The sequence below is a fragment of the Drosophila hydei genome, unplaced genomic scaffold (genome assembly GCF_003285905.1).
Source record: "Drosophila hydei strain 15085-1641.00,03,60 unplaced genomic scaffold, DhydRS2 tig00000315-arrow-arrow-pilon, whole genome shotgun sequence".
Taxonomy (NCBI): domain Eukaryota; kingdom Metazoa; phylum Arthropoda; class Insecta; order Diptera; family Drosophilidae; genus Drosophila; species Drosophila hydei.
Window position 1 is genome coordinate 414,255 of NW_022045707.1, and position 14,192 is coordinate 428,446.

General features: G+C 35.4%; 1 protein-coding gene across 1 annotated transcript in view; it reads right to left on the reverse strand.

The window, feature by feature from the left end:
• Window positions 1-3,276: 3,276 nt before the first annotated feature.
• LOC111599904 (sestrin homolog) overlaps window positions 3,277-14,192 on the reverse strand; it is a 32,003-nt gene continuing 21,087 nt past the window's right edge. Inside the window, exons 4-10 of the mRNA XM_023315726.2 lie at window positions 9,716-9,883; window positions 6,178-6,360; window positions 5,512-6,082; window positions 4,458-4,794; window positions 4,199-4,382; window positions 4,017-4,127; window positions 3,277-3,440 (exon numbers count right to left, since the gene is read on the reverse strand). Coding sequence (XP_023171494.2) covers window positions 3,354-3,440; window positions 4,017-4,127; window positions 4,199-4,382; window positions 4,458-4,794; window positions 5,512-6,082; window positions 6,178-6,360; window positions 9,716-9,883 — 1,641 coding nt within the window. The 3' untranslated portion in view covers window positions 3,277-3,353. The remainder of the gene's footprint in view (window positions 3,441-4,016; window positions 4,128-4,198; window positions 4,383-4,457; window positions 4,795-5,511; window positions 6,083-6,177; window positions 6,361-9,715; window positions 9,884-14,192) is intronic.

The window sequence follows — 14,192 nt, forward strand, 5'->3', positions numbered from 1 at the left end:
TTTTATATGCGAATTTTCATCACTTTAGTACTTTGAATAAACCAGCCAAATATGACCCTAATTTCAAAAGTTTTATCTGTTTAGGCTCGGGCTCTACCTAAATATTGACCAATTTATTGAAATTCTAATAGGAAAATGCAGTGCTTTTAACAGGAAATTCGTTGAATTTGAAACGTTTCTTTCGATACCAGCGCCGTACTACCCTGACATATTTCATCACATTCCAAATTAAATTTTGAGCGATTTGTATAACTGTAATGAGTGTAGACGTTCAATGAACTTCCACTTAGAGATCCAATGTTAAATAATTGCTAAATATTATTATAAAAAATAATACGAATATATATTTAATAAGTATTGCATACAACCCTCTGCCACCAACTCAAGCGTATGATGTAACTACAGTAGCTATTACAGCCAGACGGACTAGTCAGTAAATCAGCAAATCATATAGTCAGTCAATAAAGTGAAATAGTTTAATATATAATAACACCAACGACACAAGCAATTTCTGTTGAAGTTTAGAAAAGTTATGAATGTGCTTTTAGTAGAAGAGGATAGGGATAAAAGATAAGGAGAAGCATAAGCTACGTCTTTTGAATAAAAATTGAATTTGCATATGTGAAAATTTATATTAAAGCAAATTAGTTTTGAAGGAAATGTGTATCAGAGAAAACTTGTATAATGAGAATTTTGTATCAAATGAAATTTGTCTGAGAGGAATTTTTATCAAAGGATTTTTTAAAAAGAGAAATTTGTAAAAGGGGAAATTTATATTGATGATTTGCATTGAGTTCAATTTGTATCAAAGGACATTTGAATGGAAATTTCTAATAGTAGAAATTTGTATTAAAGGAAATTTGGAAAATGCTCAAGAAACAATGCGAAATTGCAGTCAAAGTGGTGTTATTATATATTTCCCACTGTATATATAGACGTATATATACATATATTTATAAATATATGTTTATCCTATTATAATTAACTTAACTAACTATTTACTTAGTGTTTATTTAGTGTTTTACAGCCTTCTCGCATATTTGAGCTTTGTAAATACAGTCATAAATAGACATACGACCATCTTTCACCTCTGAGTTGCACTTTCCGTTCCATTTATGCAAAATGATAGAAGCAACAGAAGAAGTATACGTAGGACTTATTATCTAGTTGCAGAAGTAGTCGTATATACAAAATCTTATATCAAATATATATATATATCCCATTTGTACGCAAGGGTCTGCGCCTCTCTATATATATATTTGTTAAAATCACATCTTTGAATGGTATTTAGCTCGTTAGCTGTATGTACAATTTGTTCTAACTCGCATAAAACTACGTTTAACTGACACCTAGGGACTTAATCAAAATATTCGTATAGTAATCGTATAAGTTAATAATGTATTCGTTTTCAGGAAACCTTTTTAAAACAATTGTTTTCTCTTCTGTCGCTATACACTTAATCTTTTACCTTAACTTAACCTTAACATGTTGATGGACAATTTTCCACATCTAGTATCGTATATAGCTATATATATATATTTCCAGGTATGACACAGATAAAGTTGATCTCCATCCAATATCTCACACGTCCATATATATTTATATATATATTCATTCAGCAAACCTTGATCTTCTACCAGGGAGTCAAATTGACTTTAGGAGCTACAGAGTTTAGACTAACAATAAAAACTAGGGGCTTACAAGCTAATTGGCTTTGATGATTTTTCAGAATTGTTTTAATATATTTTTATAGTTTAGCTATTCCTAAGAAATTAAAAACTCTAAACCTAAAAAGAATAAAAGTCAAACTCAAGTCGGAAGTGCACTACTATGAAATACTCGAGCCGATCTGCGTTTGCAATTGAATGCGCTGCTTTGAATAGAAAAATGTTAAAACAAAGTGAAATTATATAAAATACAGCTGAAGTTCAATTCGTGTAATTATAAATGAAAAAAACAAATTTCAAAATTTAAATGGATTTTGATGCTTCAAAGAATAAGTAATATGATTAAGCTGAAGTTTTATAACCTTTTGTTACGTTTTCTATTGATTAGATTATGAGAAAAGTTATCTTTTATATGAGATCGACGCTTTCGTACATGCGGAAAGACGAACAGACAGACGGACAGCTAGATCGACTCGACTGCTTTATGAAGTATATGGGCTCTGCCTTCTTCTTCTGATTATTACATTTATTTATTTTATTTAACAAAACCAATATACCCTGTATGCTAATTTTCAATGGGTTCAGTGAATAAACCGAATCAAATCTTAAGTTTATAAATATTGAATATTCTAAAATCCATTAGAGTTATTTTGAAGTTTCTAATGTGTCAAGCGTTTAGTACAACCATCAAATAATTCCCAATCTACATAGTACACAAAGTTCTCTCTTCATATATATATTCATAGTTCTTATGATAATTTAGATGAAACACTTGTTCCATCAAATCCATTTGCTCTCCATTTGCTAATGATTTATCATTATTTATTTTATTTTATGCCTATATTTTTGTATATTTTATTTTTATTTTCAATTATTGCTAAACAACTTTATATATTTTCAATACATACCTTGGGATACTTGTAATTAAGCATACAATTATATGTATTTAATCAAATTTGCTAGACATTGAATGCCTAAGCGGTTTTTATATGTGCATTTCTCATGACAGTCAGTAAATATTTCGTTTCTTATTTTTGATCCTTAAATTCTATCGAAATATCATATTTTTTTTTAATTCTTTGGAAGAAAGCTCTAAGATTTAGTTCACCTTTTTGATATCATTTGATCAAAATTGAAAATCAAATCAAATCATCAAAATTATGGATAAAACAAACAAATTTGTAATTAAAATAAAAATGTGTTTATTTCACTAAAAATGTTTAACAAAACATAATACATATGTACATCGATCGATAGCTGCTTAAGGTGCTTTACGGAAACAGAAGAAGAGGAAGAAACGAATTCTTGGGTTACAAAATTTTGAGGTTGGAATTGTGATTGATCAGATTTATCTTCTATATTGTTCAGGTTTACTTATGGGAACATCTAATATCATAAACACTCGCAGACATTGACATTGAACTGGATTATGTTTACTATATAATTGATTTGAAGACAGATAGGTAAAGAAGCTATTGCAACTATTTAAACTGTTTTTTAGGCTCTTTTCGAATTACAAAAACTCCTTTTGTCAACTCTGAATGAGCAAACTTTTAATATGTATATGTATATATAGATATATATATACATATATATGTTTATGTGGTATATGCATGCATGTTGTTTCTTTTGTATGTATATGTATTTGTATATATATGAATATATATATTTAATCACTTAATGAGATCAAGTCATATAGCGCATAATCTCGCGCAAAGCATAGAGTAGTTCGGCCTGGTTGCGGGCTTCCATTATCATTAGATTAACATGAACCTGCAAGCAGAAAAAGTTTCCATGTGAATAAGTAATTGTTGAAGTCTAGTCGAGGCTGGCCGACTAGCAGATACCCGATACGCCATGATTATGCTATGCTGTTCATACCTAAGACTCCCATCGCACACTTTGCTAGTTTACTTCTGGTGCGGTCATTATTTTTACTGCCTTTATTCTAATTACTACACAAAATATTTTATAAGCTATTATGTGAGTATAGGAGAAACCGATTAAACAGTTCACTTTAACCTAGTACACCACTATTTGTCTGTGCTGTACAAGTGCTGAAGAGTATAAGAACATTTTTTAAGTATGAGAGCATACGAGTATAAGAGATGAAGAGAATGTCTGCATCCACTTGGCTTCATCGATATCTTATTATATTTCGTATATATATATTTGAAATCGAATTTCCATGTTCCAAAGTATTCTAAATTTATCTAGTAATTTGTCCAAGATTCATTCAGATTCATTCTGATCAATATACGTTGTGTAGGCGGCCTCCTTCTGTGTGTTAGATACACCCACCTGCACTGAGTGCAGGGTATACAAAGTAAAAAGTTTTCTTTTAATCACCTTTTCGCTGTCGAGCAGCTCGACGAGCACACTATCGTAATCCTTGGTGGTAATGCGCTCTGGAAAACAACAGGCTGTCTTTATAAACATTTTCAGAGGACGTACAAGCAGCTGGGGAATGAGAGAAACCAAAATAAATACAAATGCACCTCGGTCGAACTGCACTTAGAGTCGCCACTCACCTGATTGACTTCTCCGTAGTCGTAGTCGTCGTGTCGTATGCCAAAGATGCATTGGATATAATTCCAGATGGCACGACGAAACTTCGAGGTGTCCACATTCTTAATGCCGCCCATGGTGAAATAGGTCAAATTGTAGGCAGCCCGAAACTTGTCATCCAGAAAGGTGCCCACATCGTTGTACAAGCTAATCGACGAAGAAACCACATCATATATAATACAGGTGTTTTTTTTTCGACTTTCATCATTTTTGACTACGTACCCCTCCACAAGAGAATAGCCGTGATCCTCCCAGGAATAGTCCTGTATGCGAAATGTATTTATATTCTCGGCACCGCGACGGGCAAAGTCCTGGTACGTAAAGCCCGCATCGTCGACATAATGCGAAATGATGGGCGGCAAGGCGACTGTTACCTCGGGGGGCGTGGCAGCTGCCAGCTCAGCTGTCTGCAGCTCGACGCTCTTAAAGCGATTACTTAGCTCGGCCTCGCTGCACTCGTCCTGGTTCTGCGAAAGTACTTTCATGCGCTCCATTACGGCCTCCACACAGATACCAAAATGAATTTGCGGCTGCGGCTGCGGCTGCTGTTGTGCGGTAGCTGTAAATTGAAAGAATCATGTAAATACATATGTGAGTCTAATGTACACTCAGCAAAATTAAAATAAACTATAATTCATTTAAATTTAATTGAATTATTTACAGTAACAGCGACAATTACAGCGACTGATGCCTGCTGCATGCTGATGAACGATCGGCACTGATATCGCTGTGTTCATTTTATGCTACAAAATCAAAGGCTTTTCAATAGGTGTGACTGAGCTAGATAGTGTTCACACTGGTTAAGCGCTAATTGCAAGACTTAATTTTGAGATTCTTAAACGACTTTTACATATGTGCGATAGAGGGAGAGACAGATAATGTACGCAGGAATAGCAGCACGTAGCGAATAATGGGATAACGGCAACAGCGCTTGCACTTGTTAAGCTGCAGCTTGCACGTATTAGAGTAAAAGAGAAGACAGCAAAATGCTGCTGCCTTGACTCTGTGTATGCAGTTTATAAATAGAATAATTTGTAATATAAAAGCGAATTGTGAAAATTTGTTTGTTTATGTAGACTTCATTTGCTTAGCAAATGTAGAAATGGATAGCTTTGTGCAAATATTCCAACTAGAAGGCATTATGTCTCTCCGTCTGGCTGTTACTAGGCAGTCGTATGAATTTACGACAGTCTGATTGTATATCAGCAAGGGTATTTAATCTTCGGCATTGCAAAGATAACTAACTGTGTGTGTATGTGTGCGTCTGTATTCTTACCCAAATAGTGTTGGCCGAAACTGTTGTTGGCTGCGCTGCTTTTGCCATTGTTGTTGTCCATTGTATTATTATAATCTGGCTTTGTATTGTTGCCACCACCGCCGACGCCAACGCCAACGCCAACGCCACTGCTGACAGCAGCGCTGCTGTTGCCGCTGCCGCTGCTGCTATTGTTCAATGATATCTCCCCTAGAACGTTTTTCTGCTGCTGCTGCTGCTGCTGCTGTTGCTGTTGCTGTTGCTGTTGCTGCTGCTGCTGCTGCTGCTCCTGTTGCTGTTGCTGTTGCTGTTGCTGCTGCTGGTAAATGGGGCTGGTTGGGGTCTGGCTGGCATCATCAAGCTTCGGCGACTGCACCTGCAGCTGTGGCTGCGGCTGTGGCTGGGGCTGGGGCTGCGTCTGAGACTGCATCAACAGGGGCGCACCTTTCAATTTGGGACTAGACAAACCATCGAGCTTTTGTGTGAGGCCGCAGGAGAACACAAACGATGAAAGCGAATGGAAATGCGATAGCAAGACCATCGCATGCACCACCTCAGACAAAGACCAGCTATTTCTACCTTTGGTCAGGCGCTGCAAATGCAAAAGTCATTAACTATTTAATAGATATCTCTCTCTCACTCGCGCTCACTCTCCCTTTCTGTATGCTAAGTGCACAGATGCCTTACCTCAATATGCTCCTTGCGCAGCAGCCAGGGGCGATGAGCTAATATTTTATTAATATCATATATGGCACGTAATTTGGCGGGTATATATTCCAAGCCATTTAGCCACTCGCTATTGCCACCCTGATTAAGAAACTCCTTCTCATACCGCTTCACCAGGTAGGGGCATTGATGCCGTGCAGCAGCCTGAAACAAATTTAATTTAAAATCTCAATATTTAATCAGATTTTTAAATTATTGCACTCGTACCGCAATCAAATCTATATATGTAATGCACACAGCTTTACAATTAACTGAAATCTATTGTTACACCCCATTAAGAGTGCCTGGGAGAGCATTCACACCTGCAGATGTGCTAAAAATATATATTTCCCTCTGCGTGTCCCAAAATAAATGTTGTTTTCATTTCTGCTGCGTCATTAATTTAGCTTTACTTGTCAGAACGTGTCGCACATTCACAATATTTTATATTCATAAAATGTACCACGCATAAAATATATCACTAAATTGCCATATAAGAGTGTACTTTGTACCTTGTACCAATCAGCATCACTATAATGTACCAACCTATTTCTGACACTGAATTTAGAATTCATTAAATCTATCATATCAGAAAATGTACCTTCCTACTGCATAGCTTGCAACATGTACCAACAATAGCATATACCAACCTGTCTCTGGCTATAATTAGTATGTATAAATCGCATTACTTAATCGAAAGATGTACCTTCGTACTATGTACCTATACTGTATTATATGTGTTTATTTTTGCAAGAAAATAAAGTCAAAGACCCAAAACCAAAATACTCATATCTAACCTTGTTTATGACCATTGCCATGTCTATATATATCTATATATAAGATATATGCGAGAGGCGATCCAATTGTATCTAATATAAGCAAATTTTCCCGAACATTGAAAAACAGCAGAAATAAAATCCATTTATTAAATACCTTCTGCAGGTGGAAACCCAAAAGAAAGAAAAAATCGGCTTGCTCCTTCGATCCTTTGTTAAAGCATTTCACAAGACAATAGTCAGTATATCCCTTTTCCAAAATAGTAACAAACAGTAAAAAGAAAAAAATACTCAGGTCGGATATGCCTGACTGGGAAATACCCCACACAGGATCTCTAGCTGCGATGGCTTTAAATCATGCCTGAAAACATTAATCTATCAATAAAAATATCGATATTTACCAATAGTAAGCAAATGGATTAAGTTATTTACTGACAAACTTGACGCTTGGAATCCTGGTGTCCTAATGTAAGTTTTTATTTGCCATGGAAAATATTATGTGGGTGGGTGTTTAATTTGCAATAAGGTCTATATTCACGCGGCTGTTGCTGTTGCAGTCAGTGAAAAGTAGAAAAATTAAGTGCGCTATAAATCAATTTTAATTACGATGTTGTTCATAAAATTGTTTCTATTTATAAATTTGCTCTGCCCCTTGGTCTGTTTACCAATTGTGTTTCAATTGTATGAAAAACATTAACTGGGCGTACGATAAACGATACATAAAAATGATGTATTATATACATCAATTATACATACATATATGTGTATGTATATTGTGATAAATACATATATATATATTGAGAAGTTTCTATATATAATTTAATTTTCGAAGCCAACTAAATTGCAAAATAAAAAAATTGACTCTTGCTTTCGTTCAAAGTGAAGCAAATCGGCTTTGCCCCTGTGTGTATATGTGTGTGCAAGTGTGCGTGTGTGCGACAGCAAATGTTATCATCAATAATAAAATATCCACAATTGTTTTTACATTTTCCTTTCCGTGCTTCGGTTCAAAAAGAAGCTTTGCCCAAATGGGTTCACATACATATTTTATTTATAGGAGGTCTGGACTGTCACAGAACATTTTGCCAATTCACTTTTGTTCAAACTCGAAAAGGAAACGAACTTTTCATCTGCTGTATCAAGCTATAAATCACTGCAATAAAGTTTACGTAAAGTTTCCATGTGAAGAACAATTTAAACTATGGCTGCCTAAAGCACATTTATTTTAATCATATTAACTATCTAATATTAGCTTAACTTTTAGGTTTTCCGCATTTTCCCATTACAGAAGCAGCAGATTAATAATTGTAGCCAAATGCAGGAGTTTGATTTCCCTTCAAAGGCTGTAGTCTAACATTCAGGATTTCCCTATTATAATTGTAGTCAAGACGAGTTAAACTGAGCTAAATTTCCTTTTATGACTGTAGACCAATTTCAGTTTGATTTCACTCTAAAACGATAGTCAAATAAAGCTTCCTCCTTTCTTAATCCCTTCCCTTTTATAACTGTACTCCGGGTATTTTTAATTTCATTCTATACTTAAAAGCAAAAGGTCCTTTATTTCCCGTCCCAACTGTAGTTTAGTTTCTCTTTAAAAAATATATTTGTCTGTGAAGCCCTGACAGTCCTTATTGCCTTTCATAACTGCAGCTCTGGAAATCTTATTTTCCCTTTACAGCTATAAACAAGAAACGCATAATTTTCCATTTTAACTGTAGCCCAGGGGAAGGTCCAAAGAATCCTTGCTGACACCTAAAATGCTCGCATGAATATGAAATTGAAAATGCTGTCAGTTGTTATTAAGAAACTTGTTTGGGTTGCAAGCAGTTCTATTGTTTTTCGCCGTGTGGTTGCTGCATGCTTCCAAAGTATCACCTGTCATCAGCTCACCTACGCCCCAACCTTCTGCATTGTCAAGAATTTCTATTCTTGCGACAGTGCAGTTGCAGCTACACCAATATGGCTGAGACCCAACTCCCTTTTCCTACTCGCTCACATAGTGGCTTACGGGTATATTCGTGAAGTTGGCCTTAGCCCTCTGAAGGCGTGGCAAGTGAAGATAAACTGATCTTTCCATAGTCTCTAGAATTCTGCTTAGATAAACCAAAGAGTTATATAAGTAACCTTGACATGGAAATGAATTTAGATGCGAACGAGTATTGTGCGGTCAGTTAAGCTCGACTGCAGCATTCTGACTTGATTTTTTTTTTTGTTACTGCACTGCAGAGAGAGCTCAGAACAGTGGAAATAATTTGCTGCTGTTGTTGATTCCCCAATGTTCAACCTGTTGTGAGAGTGCGAGTATGTGTGGGTGGGTGTGCTTGTGTGTGTGTGTGTAGAGACTGCTGTCATTGATAGGGCATCAACAGCCAACTAGCAGCAAATGTGAGCCGACAGCGTCAGTCGGCGGTAGCTAATGTGCTTAAATTTGCCAAAGGCAATAATGCACAATGCACCTACACACACACACACACACAGACAGTGAAACAGAGACAAAGGTACAGATACACACATCCTATTACACATGCTACGACAGTGAACAGCATGTTGATGAATACTGAATAGTGAAGCGCACACGAGGCTGATATTTAGAAACGAAACAACCGAAAGAAGAAAAAGAATGATTTTAGTACTCAGCATAGAATAATAGCTGGCTGCAACAATGGCTGTTGCAAGTTGATTAAACAATAAGCTCCAATTAGGACAAAATACAAATGAAAGCAATAAACAAATGTTCTACTCACTATTATGGCCAAATAGTATCTATATGCGTAGGGCAAGGGTCCATCACCTTTCATAATAAAGTTCTGCGTGTGCAGAAAATGATCACGATATCGCGGATGATAGCCAATCACCTGTGTCACCTGGTCACAGTCATCGAGATCATCCATATCAAGATCAGTTGAAGCGCACTGCAAACAGAACAGAGAAAATCTTATTAACATGCTGCGTATACTTAATATTTGTATATATATATAAGCATTTTGGTTTATATATTTTGGTTTATATATATAAATATATATGTTTGGATAATTAAATATAAATAATAAATACGGCTTAAATGTGCTATTAAATATGTGCAAAATATTTAAAATGTAAAGCGTAATGTAAAGGATGCGTATACTTAGCATGAATATATTACGTATACGTTAGTATAAGTGTGTAAATGGCAAATATATTGGATACGTAACAAAATGTAGTATTATTATATTTAATATTACTGTAAATATTATTTTTATTACTTAAAAATTTAAGCTACCTCGCTGCTTCTACTCAGCTTTAACATGTCACGCATACGACAACTAATCAATAAATGAGTATGAAGTAAGTACATTAAATATTGGATAATGTAAATATGTCAGACATGGCTTATACGTAATATTCCTATGTATTATGCACAAGCAATGCTATCCGAAAACGAAGAAGACCAAATACAAACAGCTTTTTAATCACGAAACATGCGGATTGAGCAGTTCAGAGTTAACTTGATATTCTGCTGCACGCACAAAAAGGCCATCGCTGTATTGAGTCCTCCGGATTGCCAATCAATAAACAGTTGCCATGGCAAGCAGCGTCCAGTGAATTGCATTTCGCATCAGATATATGAGTAATGTGCCTTTTTAGTGAACGAAGGCCAAAGGCAAAGGCAAAGGCAAGCGGCAAGCGGCTAGCGGCAAACGGCAAAGGCAAATATTGCTCTCTATTACATTATTACTGCAAGCAGGAGCATCCCTCTAAAGCTGATTGCCATTGAATTGAATGGCCAAGTCTCTGCACTCGCCCATTCATAAAGCCAACTTCATAAAGGCCACTGCTTAAGCTGAGGATTTATTAAAATTATCGCTACTGCACAGAGATGTACGCAGCTAAGTAGACCTGCTTCAAAGAGGCTAAGTCTGTTCAGAGAGAGCCTAACTTGACAGTGTTGAAATGTGAAGTGAAAGGGGAAGATCGCCATCGGTAGTAAGCTATAAAAACCAATCAGGTGCCGCAAAAAGGCTAGATGTGTCCCAAAAAGGCTAACTGGACAGCATTAAGGGGCAAAGTGAAAGAGGCAGAGTGCAAGAATAAGTGCTTTATGTGCAGCCTAAAACTAAGAATCAGTTAGTCGGCGAAAGAGGCTAAATTTATTCTGAATAAAGTCTAACACTTGTGTGTTACGTATGCAAAATTGAAAGAGAGACTGAGACAGTGAGCTATAACCGACAACCTGTTCGGAAAAAAGGCTAGATTTGCCCTCAGAAAGGGCTAACTGGACAGGACTGGCCTGCAGACGCTGGAGCTGCTCTTTTGAAGTAGCTAGTAAACAATTAGCGATACAAAAGCAGCGCTTGTTGTTGCTATTCAGCGGCAGCTCACAAGCGGGCTACTACACACACCCATAAATATATATAAATTTAAATATATACAATATCTAGACATATACACATACACAGATATATAAGTATATACATATAATTTGCTCATTAAACAACACATGTTTATGCAGCAGCATTTTTCTATATTTTTATCTGCTTGTTGCTTACTCAAGCTCTGACTGACTGTAAAATGTTAATTAAAGTTGTTTTTGTTTTTTTCTTTTATTATTTCATTATTGTTGTTGTTCGTCTAAACTGGGGCGATGTTATTAAACGTTCAATGACTTTTTTGTTAGTTGTTTTGTTTTTTGTTTTTTGTTTTTTGCTTTTTGTTTTCTTCTGTTTTCTAGTCATTTCTTTGTTGTTGCCTTCTGAGTCTTGATAGCGAGCCACAATCAGCCAGTTGCTTATCGTTTTGTATATCATGTAGGCACACACTATATACATAGACACATCTATATACAGTTCTATACATTTTATATGACTGTCTAAAGTAGTTGCTAGAACAATTTGCATACACACATGTACCGCCCACGCGCGCGCTTAGCCTTATTCTAAAATATAATCAATCCAAATTTGGCAAGCGGTTCAATCAAAACTGAGCACAAAATTAGAAATTAAATCCAACAACAGCTTCGTATTTCTATGTTTGACTTTGAGGCAAACATCCACGACCAGAGAAAAATGAAACTGCTTTATAATATGTTTATTATAATCAGCTGCGAAAAATGAAATAGCACCAGTCTCATAAGCCTTTCTATACTCTGATGCCATTGAAAATCAGCGAACTTTTTAGATTGATGAAAAGACTAAAAATGTTTGCTCCCAATAAAGAAGCGTAAATCAGTTTGACATGTCAAGATATTTTATATATAGTATTCACTTAGTTCCAGTTACAGCTCCAACTGTCGAACATCAGATCTTATTGAGCTTCACAAGCTTTAAACTCTAGCTAGAACTCAATTTTTTTTGTTGTTCAGTGTTTGATTGTAAAATGGCAACACTCACATAATTAATTATCTTTAATGTCGAGGTAGACATATATTTTTTGGTAGCCAGGCATTAGACATTAACAAGTGCTGAACTAAGCGCATAAACAAGACATTCCATTAATCAATGTGATTTATGGACAACTATTCAAATGCAAATTGATGTGGGCTGCACACACACGAATCGTGGCCATTCGTTTTAAAGAAATATGTAAATAGTTTGCTCTGCTCCGCCAATTTGCAAATCAAAAACGTGTGGAGCTCTCTTAATTAAACCAGACTAAGTTTCCAGTAGAGAAATTCTCTGCGAAAAAGATAGGGCTAATTACAGCTTCTAGTTCAAAGTTATTGTACTTTGAGCACACTGAAAGTGCGTAAAGCGGGTATATTAGTTTGCGCATAGTATATATATGTACTTTTCGTGTATGAGATTATCAGATTCTACATAAACAATCGTATACAAGTGTAAGAGTATAAGATAACATAAATATGACACTATAAGTTTGTACGTATAAGACCTAAAAGTATAAGACTGTATATACAAAATTATACGACATCAGATGATAAGATGATGACAGTAAAATAGTATTCGAGTATAAGTGTAGAAGACTTCAACAGTATAAAAGTATTTATAAACTACTTCAAAAGTATAAGAGTATGAGAGAACTGTTTGAGTATAAAATTATAAGAGTACAATATGAGTATAAGAATATAATCACATACTAGTGTAAGACTATAAGAAGAAATTCAATTGATTTCAATTAATCAGTAGCTTTTTCCATTGCCGACTCTACAAACGAGTATCTCATAGTCGAGCAGTCCCTACTGGAGCACTCCTGCTGGCTGTTATTGTTGCTTTATTCGTTTTTTATTTGTATTCTGTTTTTTTTTTAGCATATTAATTGGCAGCTCTTCGTTAGGTGGCGCCAGAACAAATTAAAGGTTTGCAGGAACTTGTCAGACTTTCGCGTTTCGTAAGGAAGAAGAGCAACAAAAACGCGTTGACAAATTGCGAAAGAAGCAAATTATAATTAATTAATGCACGTTAATTGAGTATAAATTACTGAGAGCTGTTATTGTTCCGCCTTTTCTTAATTTAGGAAAACAAGTCTGGAAATTGCGGGGTATAAAAGAGAGTGACTGGAATTAGTTGGTGCAACGACAGTGTCCAGTATAAGTGTAGTATAAGACAACAGCATGGAAAACACATGGGCAGACAGATAGGTATACATGCACACAAAATTGGAGCAGGAGGAGTAGTTGAAGGCCAAATATGTGTGGATGTTACCAAGTTCTTTGAAAGCTGGAAAACATTGCAGGGCATCGATGAGTCTCGCTCTTTGATTTTTTCTGCTGCTATTCAGAACTCGTTTGTGCGCATAGCGTATACGTGATATGCCAGGCGTTTCGTTTTTTTTTTTTTTTTGTTGCTGCTGTGCACTTTGATGTGTCAATTGAATGAAGCTCTCTCCCCTCATCTTCATTAAGGGCATATGCATTGATAAATATGTTAGATTGAAAGATAGGAATTGATAGGTAAGCAGATAGGTGGATCGATAGGTAGGCAAAGATAGATCGATAGAAATTTTGTTGGCACTCGTCCATACAAATAGTGACAGTTAGATAAATAGGTAATTAGATAGTTTTTAGTTTGATAGATAGCTACATCGCTAAATAGCTAACAAATTGATTAATTGAGAGAACTCTCTCTCTCTCTCTCTCTCTCTCTTTGGCTACTGCTCCACTGTAACTTAGTAAAAAGACTATGAATAACGCAAGTTATTATGATAGCTGCGCAATATATATATATATATATATATATATATATGTATATATATATATTTATATATATATATATATTTAATAAACAACAT